The sequence below is a fragment of the Chanodichthys erythropterus genome, chromosome 16, assembly GCF_024489055.1.
Source record: "Chanodichthys erythropterus isolate Z2021 chromosome 16, ASM2448905v1, whole genome shotgun sequence".
Classification (NCBI taxonomy): domain Eukaryota; kingdom Metazoa; phylum Chordata; class Actinopteri; order Cypriniformes; family Xenocyprididae; genus Chanodichthys; species Chanodichthys erythropterus.
The window spans coordinates 161,631-181,000 of NC_090236.1; the positions used below are offsets into that span (position 1 = coordinate 161,631).

The 19,370-nt window shown below is 40.3% G+C and overlaps 1 protein-coding gene across 1 annotated transcript; it reads right to left on the minus strand.

Annotated features, from left to right (window-relative positions):
• Positions 1-1,800: 1,800 nt before the first annotated feature.
• On the minus strand, positions 1,801-5,124 carry aqp1a.1 (aquaporin 1a (Colton blood group), tandem duplicate 1). The gene is made up of 4 exons (XM_067362213.1): positions 4,722-5,124; positions 3,475-3,639; positions 3,122-3,202; positions 1,801-2,352 (listed from the first exon to the last, which is right to left on the minus strand). The coding sequence occupies exons 1-4, from the start codon at positions 5,076-5,078 to the stop codon at positions 2,173-2,175; spliced, it is 783 nt and encodes a 260-aa protein (XP_067218314.1). The 5' UTR covers positions 5,079-5,124; the 3' UTR covers positions 1,801-2,172.
• Between the last annotated feature and the right edge of the window lie 14,246 nt (positions 5,125-19,370).

Genomic DNA, 19,370 nt, shown 5'->3' on the forward strand with positions numbered 1-19,370 from the left:
GTAGCTTTAAAGCACAAAGTATACTTTGTTTTTCTTACACGTATGCATAACCTTTAAAAATTTTACTCCATTTGACGTGCATGAACATGGAGTCAATGCATGGACATTACAACAACTTGCACTACCTGGGCAATCTCTCACTATGAGTTATAACCTATATACACATCTGTATGATCTTTTAGGCAGAGTTGTACAGATGCAGGTACTTTCTAACCTCCTTGTATAATCTCTCATTCATTTTCCAGCAATAAATAAAGACATTTTAATTTATCATTTAATCAGCCAAACCAAGCTGTTAAAGGTCAAAGGTTAAAGGTCATTTAATGAAACAGGTTTGTATCATCAGCTGGCTGATTTTATTGTGTTATTGTTTCAGAAAAGACTAGATATTTGAAATTGCTTTATGACATTTGATGCCAAAAGTCGGTTTTTCTCTAAACAAAAGTTTTATTTATTTTTATAGCCAGAAACAATGATCAATTATTGTAACCAGTTATATCTAAGCTCACTGCACATTTATTTTGCCTCTAAAGTAATCACATATTTCAGGGTGTTTACACATTTTTACTGGAAACAGGACATTTTTACAAAATACTATTGTCTAACACAATGTGTTACAGAAAATAACATTTTAAAAATAAAACTGGTTGATTAGATCACATATATATATATATATATATATATAATTTTGGGATGACCACAGTAGAGGGTAATTATAGTGATTGGGTTGAGATGCATAAGGTCCAATTAGTGGCATTTCTGAAATTTTTGGGGCCCTAAACAAAATCACCCTTTGGGGAACCACATCACACGATCCACTTGGCTAATATTGGAGATGCTCCAGCACCAGAAGATAGATGAATGGATCTATTGTACAAGCTGTGCTAAATACATGTTACATTTATGTTAAATCTTTGCCTAGAGAAAGCATATTTTGATTTTTCAATTGCTCTGTAATGTGAAAAAAAATAAAGACCTTACATAAGTAGAGAAGGTTTAATGCATTTATTAATTTAGCAGATGCTTTTCGAGGTAACTTGGAAATGAAATCACAATATTCAACAGTGAGGTGTACAGATTATTTTTTTAATGAAGCACTTTGAATAAGCAGTAAAAGAAACAAAACTTGTTGATTAATTATATTGAAAGCTAAATGTTAAAGGTTTAAGATAGCACATACTACAGAAATATCAAAATTGAAATTGAAATGTCGCTGTCAGTGTTCTGTGCTTTTTTTTTTTTTGTTGTTATGTAGTCTCTTTAGTTTTATTTCCTGTTCCTTTTCTGTTTCCTCTTTGTGATTTCCTGATTGTTTTCATCTGTGTCTTGTTAGCCCTTGTATTTATAGCCCTCTTGTTTCCCTAGTACCTTGCTGAGCTTTGTTTGGGATTTTTTTCACTGTTGTGAGTTTCTAGTATCATGGTACAGGTTCATAGTTCAAGTATAGTCTTAAGTTTGGTTCTGTTTATTTTATATCCTTGTCACTCTCTGTAAAATAAACTGCACTTGGGTTCAGTTTTGTTTTGCAGTCAGTGGATCATGCGACAATTGCTCACATTTTAAAACACAGCCGGCTTGTTCAAAAGTTTGTGGATATTCCACCCCAAGAAATACATTATTGATTAAAAACAAATCGTATTGAGAATGCATTTATATGTAGTGGTTAACCCTTGCATATGTTAATTTCAAATTGAAAACCTTAACTAATATTTAAGTTTTTTTGTTATTTGACTTTCATTAGTAATTTGAAGAAAAACATGACTTCTATATTTCAGATTAAACATCATGAATTTTAATTACAAAAAACAATATCATAGTGTACACATTATACAATACAAAGTGAAAAATGTTTACAAAAACAAAAAGTGAATCTAGTATTGAAAAGCTTATTATGTGAAATTTTTGAAAATAACGAAAACTGTATAATTTTCCTGAGGTACATACTGTTTTACTAAAAAAAGAGTAAAAACAATAATACAAAACTAATCAGTCAATACAAAATGCCAACTGTCCTTCTGAGACAACTACATAAATGGTTTCACATTTGCAACTTCACACTGTCATATAGTACATTTAAAATGAATGCTATTTCCCTGTAGGAAAAAAAGAATATATTTACAGATATGTTGTGGTCTTGAAGAATATCAAACACTAAATATGCAGAGTAGTGTATCACTTTGATGTCATCTCTACAGCAGGGGGATCATCAGTACCATTGACCTCATAGTCTGTGGCTGGGCCAGAGACCAGCACTCTCACGCGGTCAGGGAAGTCATCCAGCTTAGGGTAGAGCAGGAAGTCATAGACTAGCGCAGCCGCCACACCTCCACACATGGGGCCTACCCAGTAGACCTGAAAACAATATAGAACTCATTTCAAACATCGCCTAGGAACAATATAAAAAATTAATTAATATATATGTGTTTATGGGAGGGGCCTCTTATTGTAATATCATATAAACATCTGAGGGTGCTTGCCGGTGATAAGGTGTTAAGCTTTTCTGAGTTGTTGTTGTTAATGCAAGAGGTTGGTTGCTAGGTTGGTTGCACTCCTCCAATGTAAGTATGCAGTGTAATCAGATTTTTTTTTTTTAATAAAACATCTCTTCTCAACAAGCCACAAATTTTGATATCAGTCATGTCCAGACCAAACGTACTCAAGCTAAGGGGTTTGTTCACTAACCCCAGTAAGCACATACACCTCTGAGATTGTCTTTGTGTACAAACATCAGATAAACATCTTAAAAACACTTCTATTCAACATTCTATAGCTGATGAGCAGACTCTCTACATCTGAGGTAAAATACATTTACTGGATGAAAATATGCACATGAAATAGTTATCTCTGTAATGTACATGTGCTATCTGCAACCCTGAGTACACTAAGTAACCCTTAGCAAATAACACACAAACATGTGAGTTAACTAAGTTAACTATAGATTATTCTTGACTAGGCATTCATCTAAAACAATATCATTGTTACTTATTAACTATAAAAGTTCAACATTAGCAGATTCTGTCTTCTGATAAGATCCTGAAAGGTTTACAACATCAACATTCTCTAGATATTTTCATGTAGCATATATTAATCTGCAAAGGTGAAAACAGAATCGTAATTTTACCCAGTGGTTAGTAAAATCTCGAAGAATTACTGCAGGGCCGAAGGAGCGAGCAGGATTGATTCCACATCCCGTGAAGCTTATCTACACAAAGAAAAACAAAAGAGGATAGTGACAATGTTGGGGGTCATGGGCGACTGAGCAGGAGAAATAAGCTGCCCAACATTTTCAAATTGGTTGAGCTACTTTTTTTTTTTTTCTTAAAGCAGAAACTGATTTACATAGCTAAACATTGCTTTATTTGTTTCATGTTGCTTTATATATTCATATGGTAACCCTGGCAATATTTACAACAGTTACAGGAATGCTCATGCAAATAAGAAATAGCAGTAGATGTCTGAATGCTGATTACTCACGGCTGTCAAATGGCCCAGGCAAACGCTGAGCCCGATGGCCAGAGGGGCGGAGCCTGACACATCCCGCCTTCTTTTGTCTGTGGTTGCTATGACACATAACACTAGTTGGAAGGTAGCGAAGAGTTCAATACCAACACCTTGACCTGCAGAAATATCGCTGTTGATCTGTAAAAAATAAAAATAATTATATAGTAATAATTTAATACAGTAATAATTTATTTGAATGCATGGACATAATATATATATATATATATATATATATATATATATATATATATATATATATATATATATATATATATATGTATAAAACTTAAAGCAGAAGAAACAAAGACTCATTTTATCATTATACAATGAGGTATGAGCAAGAGGTAATTAAGTAAGAAATCATTTTTAGGTCAGAGGAAAGCCCTCTGATGTCACTCAGCAATAACAACATGACATGACAGCCAGCAGCTTTGGCAACGCAAATAAGTGCATTACGCCTTCTTGAAATGTTTAGAAAGTATAATCACTGGAAAGGACGCTGCCTCTGAAAACAGATGATAAGTTTATCGTCAGCCCTTGCCTGCCCACGCCCATTCATAGTGTCTAATTCTGACGTACTGGGTTTCTCTGTTTACTCTGTTTACCAATGGTTATTAAGTACATTTCAATATACTGTAATTTAATCAAGAGTGCAAAGTACCTGTCTATCAGTATACTGAAAAAAAAGTGTTTTTGTTTGTTTGTTTTTTGTTATTTGAACCTTAAAATTACTTTTGTTGGTTTAACCCATAATAGTTAGATAATATTCTTGACTTAAAATAGTAAAAAACAAATTTAGATTTTATATCTTGAACAGTGCAGTAAAATTCAAAATGTCACCATGAAATTAGAACAAATTTAACAAATCATCCATTTCTGGACTGGCATGTTCTATACTGGAGATTCATTAAAAGACTGGGTAACACTTTATTTTACAGTGTCATTGTTACATATGTTACGTGTAGTTACTCTAGTAATAACTACAAATTATGCATAATTACATGCAATTAACCCTATTAATTAACTTAATTAACCAAATCCTCATCCTAACCCTTACCCTATAGTAAGTACTTGTAGTTATTATTACTCAGTACTTAAATGTATAATTACACTGTAACATGGACACCTTCAAATAAAGTGTAACCAAAGAGTGTAAGTTGTAAGTAAACTTAATTAGAAGTAACAGGCTCAGAACAGATAACAAGGAGCAGCTCACTCACCGTATTTAGCCCCAGGGCATCTCCTTTCGTGACGCCATACACGATGCCGCTTGCAAGTGCTGCACCAAACATCTGGGCCACAATATACATCACGGCCTTCAGCAAGCTGATCTGACAGCTGGCCAGCAAGCCCAGTGTTACAGCTGGATTCAGATGAGCTCCACTGATGTGGCCAAGACTTTGGGCAAGAGTGGCAATGGACAACCCAAATGCAAGTGCCACCTTGACCTCCTGATCTGGTTTGTCATTGTTGGAGTTTCCAACTGCAGCTGTAATGCTCAGGAAGATGAAGAGGGTCATACCGACCAGCTCAGCCAAAACAGCCCTCCAGAACGCCTTGCTCTTCAGTTCCTTCATGACTGGCAGCTCTGGGCACTCTCAGCTGTGGTAGTGAGAGGATTTCTGTGGGCACTAAGTAAGTTTCTCTGCCAAAAGAGAGTATTTATAGGGCAGGTCTTGCTAATGAACAGGAGGCGGGTTTAAGCTTTGGGAGCAGAAAGAGTGAGTGAGAGAGAAGAAAAAAGGCAGGCGGAATTAATGAGACCTGTTTAGTTTTTCCCCCCTTCTCAACTCTAATTTCATTCACACTTTAAGTATCTCAGATAAGTGCATGATCAGACCTTATTTGAACGTCAATGCCCATTTAATTTTAGCACTACGAGCAGCTAAACTTATATCAGTCAAAAGTCTGGAAAACACAGGCTCATTTTTTCTTCCTTTCTTTGTTTCTTTGTTTCTTTCTTTGTTTCTTTGTTTCTTTCTTTCTTTCTTTCTTTCTTTCTTTCTTTCTTTTTTTAGAATATTAGTATTTTCATCAAGCTGTTGAGAAATTATGTGATGACCAATATTAAATACATCTAAACTAAAATGTACATTTTGCAGAGATTACATCTCTGCACACTCTGAATTTTCAAGACCATGAGAAACAAATTCATTCTGGTGGGACATTCCATAGACATAATGATTTTAATACTGTACAAGCTGTTTATTCTATCCCCTAACCATACCCCTAAACCTACCCATCACAAAAAAAACATCACATTTCCTCATTGGGACCCAAAAATATCCCCACAAGAGCAAGGATTTCAGATATTTCCATCTTTGTGGGGATATCACACACACACACACACACACACACACACACACACACACACACACACACACACACACACACACACACACACACACACACACACACACACACATGTTTGTTTTTGTGAATTGTGGGGACTTTCCATAGACTTCAATGCATTTTACACTGAACAAACTGTACATTCTATCCCCCTACCCTGCCCCTACCCCTAAACCTAACCCTCACAGGAAACTGTGCAAACTTTTACTTTTTCACAAAAACTCATTCTATATGATTTATAAACCCATTTACATTGTGGGGACCGCTGGCTGGTCCCCACGATGTAGGTGAACTCAGGTTTATATTACATCATGGGGACATTTGGTCCCCACAATGTAATATAAACAAAAGCACACACACACACACACACACACACACACACGGGTTTGTTTTGCTATCAAACTGAGGACATTCCATAGGCGTAATGGTTTTTACTGTACAAACTGTACATTTTATCCCCCTACACTACCCCTACCCCTAAACCTACCCATCACAGAAAACATTCTGCATTTTTACATTTTTAATAAAACATTGTTTAGTATGTTTTTAAAGCTATTTTAAATATGAGGATTCATGAAACGTCCTCATATTTCATGTTTACGCCATAATACCAGTGTAATACCCATGTCGTTATACAAATTTGTGTCCTCATAAATCACAAAAACGCGCACACACCTACACACACACACACACACACACACACACACACACACACACACACACACACACACACACACACACACACACACACACACACACACACACGCACACACACACACACGCACACACACACACACACACACACACTGTTGAGTACAAACAAAACTATTTTAATCTTTTGTCTGCCTGTTTAAGCTTCACATATTTGAGAGGGTGACACTGTGCTTCATGTAAGTTATCAGTAGTCATGAAATACTCTAACTAGGGGGGCAATTGGAAATATCTGTGACGAACATTCCAAAACTGAAAATAGGTCAAGAATTGTATTTCAGATAAGAAATTAACAAGGGGTATTTATTTAAATTCACAAGAAAAGATAAACCTGAAATTACTTCATTTTAACAAGACAAACAGTAGCAAAAAGAGTTATATATGAAAATAATTATGAAAAAAGATTAAGATAATGTGTGATTTATGATTAGGGCATATCTTTATTGGCACAGGCCCTAGATAAGCAGTTCTCTATCTGTCATATCTAATCCAAAGTCAGAACTCTCGGATTACATGTTTATCTTCTGCAGATCCTGATCTTTTCCAGCTATGTTTCCAGAACATAGAAAACCAGAACATGGCATTGTTTGTAGATATACATTGTATTAAATGTCACTGTGAAAATTACACTTCCTCTCCAGTTAGCTACTAGACAAATTACCACTTTGCTTTGATTCAGTATAGATGATTTCTTTCATATATTTAAAATGAGTATAAAGATAAGTATGATTTTAAAGGACAATACTACAAAACTACAATATAAGCATAATGTATTTCCAACAAGAAACCCTAAACAATGTAAACACAAATGTGTGCATGTGTGTGCCTTATCTATCTGACCACAAGTTCATTTGCAGCCGGACCCAGAGAAATCCTCAAATTGCAGATTTAGATGTTCTCTAAAGACTTTATTTTGGCAATAAGAACCATGTGTTGAGCGCAGTTAGCAGTAAAACAATATGTGGAAGAATGAGCATGATTTTTTTTACATTTTTGTATCATTGGTTTACTTTGTGTTTTGACAACAATCTCCCTGAAATCACAAAATACAGCTCAGATTTTTTTTTTTTTGACATTCATACATTATAACAGTGGCTTAAGAGCCAAATAATTGGCTACTGTATATGCACATCTTTCTGCACTATAGTGAGAGGTCAAAGTTGCTGTTACTTTGGTCTATTGTCTGAGTTAAAGAGGGAGATTTTGTGTGTGTGTGTGTGTGTGTGTGTGTGTGTGTGTGTGTGTGTGTGTGTGTGTGTGTGTGTGTGTGTGTGTGTGTGTGTGTGTGTGTGTGTGTGTGTGTGTGTGTGTGTGTGTGTGTGTGTGTGTGTGTGTGCGTGTGTGTGTGTGTGTGTGTGTGTGTGTGTGTGTATGTGTGTGTGTGTGTGCTTTTGTTTATATTACATTGTGGGGACCAAATGTCCCCATGATGTAATATAAACCTGAGTTCACCTACATCGTGGGGACCAGCCAGCGGTCCCCACAATGTAAATGGGTTTATAAATCATATAGAATGAGTTTTTGTGAAAAAGTAAAAGTTTGCACAGTTTCCTGTGAGGGTTAGGTTTAGGGGTAGGGGCAGGGTAGGGGGATAGAATGTACAGTTTGTTCAGTGTAAAATGCATTGAAGTCTATGGAAAGTCCCCACAATTCACAAAAACAAACATGTGTGTGTGTGTGTGTGTGTGTGTGTGTGTGTGTGTGTGTGTGTGTGTGTGTGTGTGTGTGTGTGTGTGTGTGTGTGTGTGTGCACGTGTGTCCAATTATTCCCTCCTTTGGGTGAACCAAATGTCTCTGCAAAGATAGTAAAACTTGGATAAGAAATATATGGATAAAAATGTGTAGAATGGTGGGAGTATAAACACTGACTGATTAGTAAGCATTAGTTCCAAACACCGTAATAAAACTCATTTCACTCCCTCTGAGAAATGTAAATCGGTGGGGAATGACTCTTTTTATGAACTGTACAGGGCAGAAGTCAAAAGACTCTTAATAAATCTCATGTCAAGCCATCAGAGACACACTTGAGCCGATTGGCTGTGCTTCCATTAATGCAGATACTTTCCCTGTCAAATCACTATAAACTACAAACTGTCTTCTTTTTTATGTTGTAAGGGACACATCAGCGAAGGCTTAGAACAATGCATTGTGTTAAAAATTGTACAATAGTATGTTTTGACAAACAAATACACTTTTTTTTTAGATTAATTTTGAAGTATGCTTTCTTCCTTAAAACACTAATATCTAAAAAAAAAATTATATGCAGTATTCAGCAATATACAATATCAATTAAATGTGACATTTTCACAATTCTGTCACCTGTCATTAATTGCATTATTAAGTAGAGTATTTCCCCTTATGAACAAGCAAAGACAAATACCTTAGAACAGGGATGCCCTGTTCCTGGAGATCTACCTTACTGCAGAGTTCAGTTCCAACTGCAGGTTTTTTTTTTTTTTTTTAATTAACAACCAAACATGGTTCAGGTTTATAGGAACCACTGCTTTGGAAAGTCTGTATAGAAACCTTGGGCTGTATCCAATATCACATGAGGGCACAGGAGAGAATTTGTGAATGGTAGTAAAGCGACGCAACTGACGCTGGTAGGTCACATTATAATAACAACATGGCGAATGTAGTATGTCCGGATTATATTCATACTACACAAATTCATACTGTATAGAACATACTTTTTCAGCGGTCTTGGAGTAATTACTTATGTGAAAATTACTTATGTTTAATTACATTAAAAGTATATACTCAAGAGAATATGTGATTTTGGCCACAACCATAGGCCCCAAAGAAGAAAATCAGTAGTAAATACTGTGATCACAGATGCACATGTTAGAAAAATTGTGATGACTGAAACTAAATTGAGTACACCTGTGATTTACAATGCATGAATATGGTTATAAAATGACCTGTGAACACCAACATTTTCTCAGTTTTGGACCTATGGGCTGTGCTTATCTGTATTTCTGCATCACAACACCACATGATAAAGAATAGCCAGATAAACTGAAATATCTGATTGTTGAGGCTTCACGAAGATAGAAAAGATCCAGGAAAATAGGCGATTAACTAAAAATCAGCCAAAACACAGTTAGACAGAAGCAGTCAGGGGAATGAATGAACCATAGTACTACTAATTAGAGCTGCAGTGGCTGTCCTCCTAAAATGATGCCACAGACAGTGTGACAGTGAGTTTCTGTGACAGCTTAGACAGTGCAAAGGACATAACACTAACCTCTATGGACAGTGTCCAAAAAATAGCTTGCGCTCTGACACAAAACTGCAAGATTAAGAACAAGGAAAGAAGCCTAATGAATATTGGGAACATTTTATTTGGTCACGTGGGCGTGTGTTGAAGATTGGGAATGCAAAAGGTGTTGAGGAGATTACATTCATAGCTGACACCATTAATACCTGTGGATATACCAAAATATTGGCTGACAAGATGACTTCAGAGACTTGGCAAAATAGAATATTCAAGGCTGGATTTATGTATTCTAGGCATGTGGAGCACACGCTAATGTTAAAACTTTGTAAGACCTACTATCTAAATGAACAATTTTTAAAATATTGGGCAGAAACCTAGTATCTACATTACGACTGTCTGTGGGTTTTTTTGAAATATTTAACCAATGAAAAGCATTAACAAGAACTTAAGACTAAACCTCGTCTCCAGTGGATCCTGAAACTGTCAGTCAAACCTTATAACTCCACCCTGCCTTTATCTTGAATGAAGTGCCGCATGCAGTTTGGACGTCTCTGCTTGTTTGCAATGCAATGGTAAATTAAGGACTGATTCTTTGAGTAAGTACATTATTTTCTTTGCTCAAGAAACACTATTTTGTATAAAGGATAATGTTTTATGTATTTGAGGAGCAGAGAAGAGTATCTTATAGCATTTGTCATTGAGTCATAGCCAATACTGTCTTAAATAGCCTGCCCAAAGCATTTAATCTTTTATAACATGAGATTTTGGACAAATGACAGAGAGAAAAAAAAAACTCAGCGCCCACATAGCTACAAAAAAATTTATAAATTTAAAGGTTGATGAAAACATAATATGATGCACTTAATGCTTTCAAATGATGGACAAAACAAGTAGCTTATGTCTGACATTAGCTAGTCAAAAACTTGTAACTCCATTTGGGCATAATTTTGGTAGAATGTTAATAATATAACATCACATGCAAGTGTCTGACCATGTATAAAGCCGCAATATCAACTTTAATACAGTGTTTTTTTTTTTGTTTTTTGTTTTTTAATTTCATGAAACATAACGGTTTTAAAAAGGTTTCCTTCTTTTTCCTGTGTCACAATAGGTAAATTCGGCCCTGAGAATATAACATGTGACAAGTGTGATTTGACAGAATATGTCACTGTGGCGACCAGGGCGGGCGAGAGCCGTGAGGGAACGGCGCGAGGCCGGTGGCGCGAGTGTTAATGAGCTTCACCTGGGAGGCGCACCGGCCTTGAGTCCCTCACAGAGGAGCTCCGGGAGCATAAAAGGAGAAGCGACTACAGTGAGGGACGAGAGAGGACCAGGCCTGGATATTATTATATGTTTTATTATGTTTGTGTGGCCAGCAGACGTCCGCAAGGGTCTGCCGGCATTACTTTCGCTTTGTTCTTTGTTTATTTTATATTAAAGTTTTGTTGAATGTTCGCCGGTTCCCGCCTCCTTCTTCCCGTATCTACTAACCGTGTTACAGTCACCTAACTTAATCAAATAGAAAACTGGTAACACTTTACAGTAAGGTTCATTAGTTAACATTAGTTAACTACATTAGTTAACATAAACTAATAATTAACTGCACATATACAACATTTATTAATCTTTGTTAATGTTAATTTCAACATTTACTAATATTTTAACATTATTAAAATCTTGTTAGTTAATGCAATGTGAACTTGCATAAACAGACAAGGAACAACTGTATTTTCATTAACTAATGTTAACAAAGATTAGTAAATACAGTAACAAATGTCTTGCTCATGGATGGTCAATGTTATCTTTGAGGTATTTTACAGATAAAACGGTAACACTTTACAATAAGGTTCATTTGTTAACATTAGTTAATGTATTAATTAAGAGCAATAATTTCGTTACTGTATTTGTTCATCTATGTTACCGTTAGTTAATAAAAATTCAGCAGTTCATTATTTGTTCATGTTACTTCACAGTGCATTAACCAATGTTAACAAATACAACTCTTGATTTTAATAATGTATTAGTAAATGTTGACATTAACATCAACAAAGATTAATAAATGCTGTAGAAGTGCAGTTTGTCTCTGAAGAATGACAGAACATCTCTCCAGAAACATTTGTATCCTCCATCAAAAATAAAGGTGTCACGGTTGAAGATCCGCAGTCTCGTTCTGTGGTCTGTGGTTATGTTGTGCTGTCACGTTAATTGTTTCATGTGGGCGTCGCCGCTGATTGCTGATCAGCGGCAGCTGTGTTCAATCTGGACTGCCTATTTATTTCCTTGTCTTTCGTCTCGTGTTTGTCAGATCGTTGTTGGAGTTCCCTGTTCTGTTTCCTGGTTTTCCTCGTGTGTGCTTCCATTTGGAGTTGTTTCGTCGTGTCTTCACTCTGGATTACTGTTTCATCGTTGGATTCTTCACTTCTGATTCACTCCCACGGACTTCACCACGATCATCTCACCGCGGTCCACCTAGGTCCCTGTGTCGCCGCTCTCCTGCTGTCTGTGTGTTTGTCATCTGACTTTCTGGCGTGAAGCTCAAATAAATGAGATATTTTGACTTGCACTTGCATCCTTCGTTATTTCCCGTGACAGAACGATCTGACCAACAACATGGATGCAGCAAGTTCAGCAGCATTAACGGAGTTTATCAACCACAGCATTGCACGGATGGATCAACAGCAGGAGAGCATTTCCTCTACCGGACGCGCCATGCAGGCATTGGTGACACAGGTGTCCGAGCTCTCCCAACAGCTACAAGAACTTCGAGGTCCCGCTGCGCCGCCCACACCGCCCGTTCCTCCACCACAACCCCCGCAAGGAGATCAACCTGAACCACGCTTACCTACACCTCAGACATATGCCGGTGAGCCGAGTTTTTGCAGAGCCTTTCTGAACAAGTGTTCACTGTATTTTTCTCTGCAGCCACGCACCTTCGAATGGGAGGAGTCCAAGGTGGCGTTTGTGTTAACCTTGCTCACCGGGCAGGCAGCTTTGTGGGGAACGGCGGTGTGGGAGAATCAAGATCCTTGCTGTTCCTCGTTCCAGACACTTGCCGCCGAAATGAAGAGAGTGTTTGACCGTGCGGTCACAGGAAAGGACGCAGCCCGACGTTTGACGGGACTCAAGCAAGGAGATCGCACGGTAGCGGATTATTCCATCGAGTTCCGAACACTGGCGGCGGAGTGCAACTGGAACGAGGAGGCGCAGTGGGACGTCTTCCTGCATGGGTTGGCCGACCGTGTACAAAAGGAGATCTACGTTTTGGATTTACCTCAGAGTCTTAATGGACTGATTGATCTTGCACTACGGGTGGATGCCCGTATCAACCGTCTGGAGAATCTTCCTCGTTCCGTCTTCACATCCCGGGGTGCTGAGGCTCGAGGAGTCAACAACAGAGACACGGTCGGTCCCGCTTTCGATCCGGAACCCATGCAGGTGGGGAGAGCTCGGCTTTCCCGGGAGGAGAGAGAGCGGCGGAGATCCCAAGGACTGTGCATTTACTGTGGAGGGGCTGGGCACTTCTTGAACAACTGCCCGGTAAAAGATCGAGCCCGGTAGTAACGTTGAGGCTACTATCGGGTGGGATCTCCGCTGAAAAGTCCTCACCATCCACTCTTCTCCCGGTTAGACTGAGGTGGGCCACACACACGCTCACCTGTCACGCTCTACTGGATTCGGGGGCTGAAGGTAACTTCATGGACACACAGTTTGCACGTCGCTTTCAGTTACCCATCATTCCTCTCACGAGACAGATTTCCGTCAACGCTCTCAATGGCCAGGATCTACCCAACATAACACTCACCACCACATCCATTACCCTCATCACTTCTGGCAATCATACTGAGTCTATTCCATTCCTTCTCATGGATTCACCCCTGGCCCCCATTGTTCTCGGACACCCCTGGCTCACACAACACAACCCCAAGGTGGACTGGCGTCAGCACACTGTCTTGGAATGGAGCACTCAGTGTCATAAGTCTTGTCTTGTGTCTGCTTGTTCTTCTGTGTCTGCTTCTGTGTTACAGGAAAAGGCTGCGGATCTGTCAAACGTGCCCGCGGAGTATCTAGACCTGAAGGAAGTGTTCAGTAAGTCCCGAGCTGCTTCTCTTCCTCCGCATCGTCCCTATGACTGTGCTATAGATTTAGTTCCCGGTAAGTCTCCGCCTAAAGGCAAGTTGTACTCTCTGTCCGTTCCCGAGAGGGAGGCCATGGAGAAATATATTTCTGATTCTCTAGCAGCTAAGTTCATTCGCCCTTCCTCTTCTCCGGCGGGGGCGGGGAAGGAAAGAAGGATGGTTCCTTGCGACCTTGCATTGATTACCGGGGGTTGAATAACATCACGGTAAAGAATACTTATCCTTTGCCGTTGATGTCTTCAGCCTTCGAGAGGTTGCAAGGAGCGTCCGTCTTCACGAAATTGGATTTAAGGAACGCTTATCATTTGGTCCGCATTAGGGAGGGGGATGAATGGAAGACCGCTTTTAACACCCCCAGGGGGCACTTTGAATACTTGGTCATGCCCTTCGGGCTTTCCAACTCCCCGGCGGTCTTCCAGGCACTCGTCAATGACGTGTTGAGAGACATGGTAGACCAGTTCATATATGTCTACCTGGACGACATATTGATTTTCTCCTCGTCTCTCCAGGAACATGTTCAACACGTCCGACGAGTGCTTCAGCGGCTGCTAGAGAATGGGCTTTTTGTCAAGGCGGAGAAATGCGATTTTCATGCACAGTCTGTTTCTTTCCTAGGGTACATCGTCTCGTCTGAGGGAATTCGCATGGATCCTGACAAGGTTAAGGCTGTGGTGGATTGGCCAAGCCCGGATTCCCGTAAGGCCCTACAGAGGTTTCTGGGCTTCGCTAATTTTTACCGGCGGTTCATTCGCAACTTCAGCCAACTAGCCGCGCCTTTGACAGCCTTGACCTCCCCCAGAACGGCGTTCAGGTGGTCCGATGCAGCTGAGGCTGCATTCGCCAAACTGAAAGACCGCTTTGTTTCGGGTCCCATCCTCATTGCCCCTGATCCTTCACGTCAGTTCGTGGTGGAGGTCGATGCGTCAGAGGTGGGGGTAGGTGCAGTTCTATCCCAGCGATCTCCTTCAGACGAGAAGATCCACCCCTGCGCGTTTTTTTCTCATCGTTTATCTCCAGCCGAACGCAATTATGACATTGGTAACAGAGAGTTGCTGGCAGTCAAGTTAGCGTTGGAAGAATGGCGTCATTGGTTGGAGGGTTCGGGGTACCTTTCATTGTTTGGACTGACCATAAGAACTTAGAGTATATCAGAACGGCTAAAAGACTAAACTCCAGGCAAGCTCGGTGGGCACTTTTTTTCGGACGTTTTGATTTTTCTCTCTCGTACCGCCCGGGTTCTAAAAACATCAAACCCGATTCTCTTTCTCGTATTTTTGATCCTTCCGAACGCCCGTCTACTCCCGAGTGTATTCTTCCTGAGACATTAGTGGTCTCCACTCTGACATGGGAGGTCGAATCGAAGGTCAAGTCGGCCTTAGAAGGGGTAACGCCTCCGCCCGGATGCCCACCGAACCGTTTATTTGTGCCGGAGAGGTTAAGGTCCAGTGTTATCAAGTGGGGGCATTGTTCCAACGTAGCCTGTCATCCAGGGGTTAATCGCTCCGGTTTTTTGGTCAAGCAACGATTCTGGTGGCCTGCCATGGCTCGTGACATTCGCCGTTTTGTTTTGGCTTGCGCGATTTGTGCCACTGGTAAGACCTCCAATCGTCCCCCAGATGGGTTGCTCCAACCGCTGTCTGTCCCTTCGAGACCCTGGTCCCACATCGCGCTAGATTTTGTCACCGCCCTCCCACCGTCCCAGGGGAACACGGTTGTTTTGACCGTGGTGGACCGGTTCTCGAAGGCGGCGCATTTCATCCCTTTACCTAAATTACCCTCTGCTAAGGAGACAGCGGTAACTGTCGTTGATCACGTCTTTCGGTTACATGGCCTCCCGATGGATGTGGTCTCTGACAGGGGGCCCCAATTTGTGTCCAAATTTTGGCAAGAGTTTTGTAAGTTGCTGGGGGCGACTGTTAGTCTTTCTTCTGGGTTCCATCCCCAGTCCAATGGTCAAACCGAGAGAGCTAACCAAGATTTGGAAAGAATGTTGCGATGTATGGTTTCCAAGAATCCTTCCTCCTGGAGCCAGCAACTCTCTATGATTGAGTACGCACATAATTCGTTACCAGTGTCTTCCACGGGCCTCTCACCATTTGAATGTAGTTTAGGTTACCAGCCACCTATTTTTCCCAGTCTGGAATCCGAAGTCGCGGTCCCCTCCGCTCACGCCTTCGTCCAGAGGTGTCACCGCACTTGGACGAGAGCCCGTGAGACTCTTCTCCAAGTGGGGGCGCGCACCAAGGCTAAGGCTGATCGCCACCGGTCGAAGCCTCCCGTATACGTCGTGGGTCAAAAAGTGTGGCTTTCTACCAAGAACATTCCTCTCCGCTCCGTCTCCAATAAACTTGCTCCCAAATTCATTGGCCCATTTCCTGTCACCAAGATCATTAGTCCGGTGGCAGTCCGACTTAAACTTCCTCCAGCGTACAGGAGAATTCATCCCGCCTTCCATGTGTCTAAAATCAAACCTGTGTTTCATTCACACATTAATCCGCCTACCCCGGTTCCTCCACCACCGCGTCTCGTAGACGGGGAACCCACCTATTCGGTTAATCGCATTCTGGACTCGAGAAGGAGGGGACGCGGATTTCAGTACTTGGTGGACTGGGAAGGTTACGGTCCGGAGGAGAGAAGTTGGGTTCCTGCGAGGGACATCCTGGATCACTCCCTTATCGATGACTACAATCGGCAGGTAGGTGCTCCTGGGAACGCCGAGAGGCGTTCCTAGGAGGGGGGGTACTGTCACGGTTGAAGATCCGCAGTCTCGTTCTGTGGTCTGTGGTTATGTTGTGCTGTCACGTTAATTGTTTCATGTGGGCGTCGCCGCTGATTGCTGATCAGCGGCAGCTGTGTTCAATCTGGACTGCCTATTTATTTCCTTGTCTTTCGTCTCGTGTTTGTCAGATCGTTGTTGGAGTTCCCTGTTCTGTTTCCTGGTTTTCCTCGTGTGTGCTTCCATTTGGAGTTGTTTCGTCGTGTCTTCACTCTGGATTACTGTTTCATCGTTGGATTCTTCACTTCTGATTCACTCCCACGGACTTCACCACGATCATCTCACCGCGGTCCACCTAGGTCCCTGTGTCGCCGCTCTCCTGCTGTCTGTGTGTTTGTCATCTGACTTTCTGGCGTGAAGCTCAAATAAATGAGATATTTTGACTTGCACTTGCATCCTTCGTTATTTCCCGTGACAAAAGGTAGACATACAAAGTACTGAAAAAAAAAAAGATGGAATCTTTGTAATGAAAGGTGCAATGACGTGTGTGTGTGTGTGTATTTTCGTTAAAAATGACTACTTCAATAAAAGAACAATACAGGAGACAAGACAGGAACTCTCCAAAGAGTTTGGCTTCTCAACTTAAATGATAAGGGAGATAACATTTTACTATGATGTTTACCATGCAAACGCAGGAGTGGGTGTCAAGTGCAGTGGGTTCAGATCACACACAGTCCTTGGAATGTATTGCAGGCTGACATAAAGCACACATGCACAAATCCAGGCATAGTGAGAAGATATAAGCCTGTACCAGCTAGTACCATACCTACTCATATAGTAAGATGGAGGGAAGATGAGATAAGAGCAAAGGATAGGGTGATGACTGTTAAACTGTAATTTGTTACCTGTATTTACATTAAAAAGAGTCCAATAAAATTGAATCCAACTAAATAGATATGATTTGCTTTTAGATCCAAGTTTTTTTTAGCATTAAATATATACTGATCCACTATATATGAAGAAATGTAAACTTATCTGACAATAAGACCTGTCGCATAGACATAGTGCCTAGTTGATAGTATAGATCAAATAGTGAGAACTCTGAGTCATCCAGCCACAAAACACTGTGTGACAGGGAAAAAAACTCAGTTCACTAATTGCTCACATGTACCTAATTGCTTCATATCGCCGCCAGGCAGAGAGGAATGCCCAAACAAAGGCTGAGATCTGCGACAGCTATTGTTTCCATGGGAAATGAAGACTATCCATTGAGAGCTTCAAAGGAGGAGGTTTGAGAGGAAACCAGGGGGTGAGAAAAATAAGCATGTGTATTTCAAAGAAACAAACTGAGAAATAAAGAAGCATCAGATTCTTGATAAATTTTAAAATAATCTTATAGGACACACTTTAAAGTAGTTTGTAAAATAAAATGTGAGTGGTGTTATCTTTAGTTTAATAGGGTTTGATCAAATCCCTTCAGTATGAGCATCAGTAATAGTTACGTCTAATAGTATTTCCTTAACACAACCACATACCTTTGAATGAGTTTTACCTTTTGAATGAATTCTTGATAAAAAACATTCTCTCTATACACTGTAGCTAATGCCATCAGGACACAGATAGCCAAAGAATGTGAGCTGTTTATAAATAATGGCACTCCCTCATTGTTTAATGTCTGGAAGCTTTAGTGTTCCCGCCACAACTTTGTTTTAACAAATGTGTTGTTCTAATCTCTCCAGGAACCCTACTCTCTCAAAAGGTCCCATTCAGCTCAGAATGACAGTAACATTAAAGTCCAAATAGCTGTCATGATGGCTCTCTAATGAGTATGAACTTGGCTTACCACAGTAGCAAATCTTACTGCCAGAATCATTATATAATTAGTCAGAAAATCTGATACATTCATAAAGAATAAATGAAAAAGTAACCTGAACTGACACCATGTCTATACAGTGAGTGGGCAGTGACACAATGTTAGAACGCTCCTGTTATAATAAACAAAACTGGTTATTAAAACTCTGGCATTCTAGTATTGCCGTGTTTTGTCACAGGCTCTCTTTGGAGTAGGCTTGGTAAAAGCAATATGCTTGTTCAACTTGAAGCAGCACTGCACAGTGACATCAAAGTACAACGAGAGTGATTCAAAAGCATACAGAGCCGTCAACTCTCTAATCGCTTTTGTAGTACTTTAATGTCATACACTGATCAGTCTGTGCAGCGCTAATGTTGGGGCTAGGGGCTGTCCTTTACCAAAGATTCCTGGGGGGAAACACGCCCCATTGTCTAGATGGAAGATGTCACCCAAAAACCTTGTCAGACGAACATCTTATAAGAAATAATTTGGAATGATTAAAGAGGTATGTAAAATCTGGATAAAACTACTTATCTCAGTGGCCATGGATGCTTGCAAAATGCTTGCTCATGGGCACTCAGTTCCTCACACAGGTTGGTTTGTGCTGATCATCATCAGTCATGTGGCATTATGGTTTGAGTCATAAATGCCACATAACTATTTACTAGTTAGCAGACGGTACCACAAGAATGCACATAGTCTCAAGCCTTCTGATTATTCTGCCATGCTAAACAAAATGTTAATTTTGGAACCTGATAACAGATCCAAAGAATAGTGCAAGATCTTAAGTCTGCAAGATGTTTGGTCTTACCATCAGGGGCAGGAAACTCTCACAGTCAGCTTTAATGTTTTGCAGCTTATTTGGGCTTTGCCTCTATGGCC

What these genes read in the sequence shown, in the direction of transcription:
- aqp1a.1 (XM_067362213.1), bottom strand. Translation starts at nt 5,078, where the DNA reads ATGAAGGAACTGAAGAGCAAGGCGTTCTGGAGGGCTGTTTTGGCTGAG. An exon ending in ATGCCCTGGGGCTAAATACG is followed by an intron (nt 3,640 to 4,721) that starts GTGAGTGAGCTG and finishes TATTTTTTACAG; the next exon opens with ATCAACAGCGATATTTCTGC. An exon ending in GCCTGGGCCATTTGACAGCC is followed by an intron (nt 3,203 to 3,474) that starts GTGAGTAATCAG and finishes TTCTTTGTGTAG; the next exon opens with ATAAGCTTCACGGGATGTGG.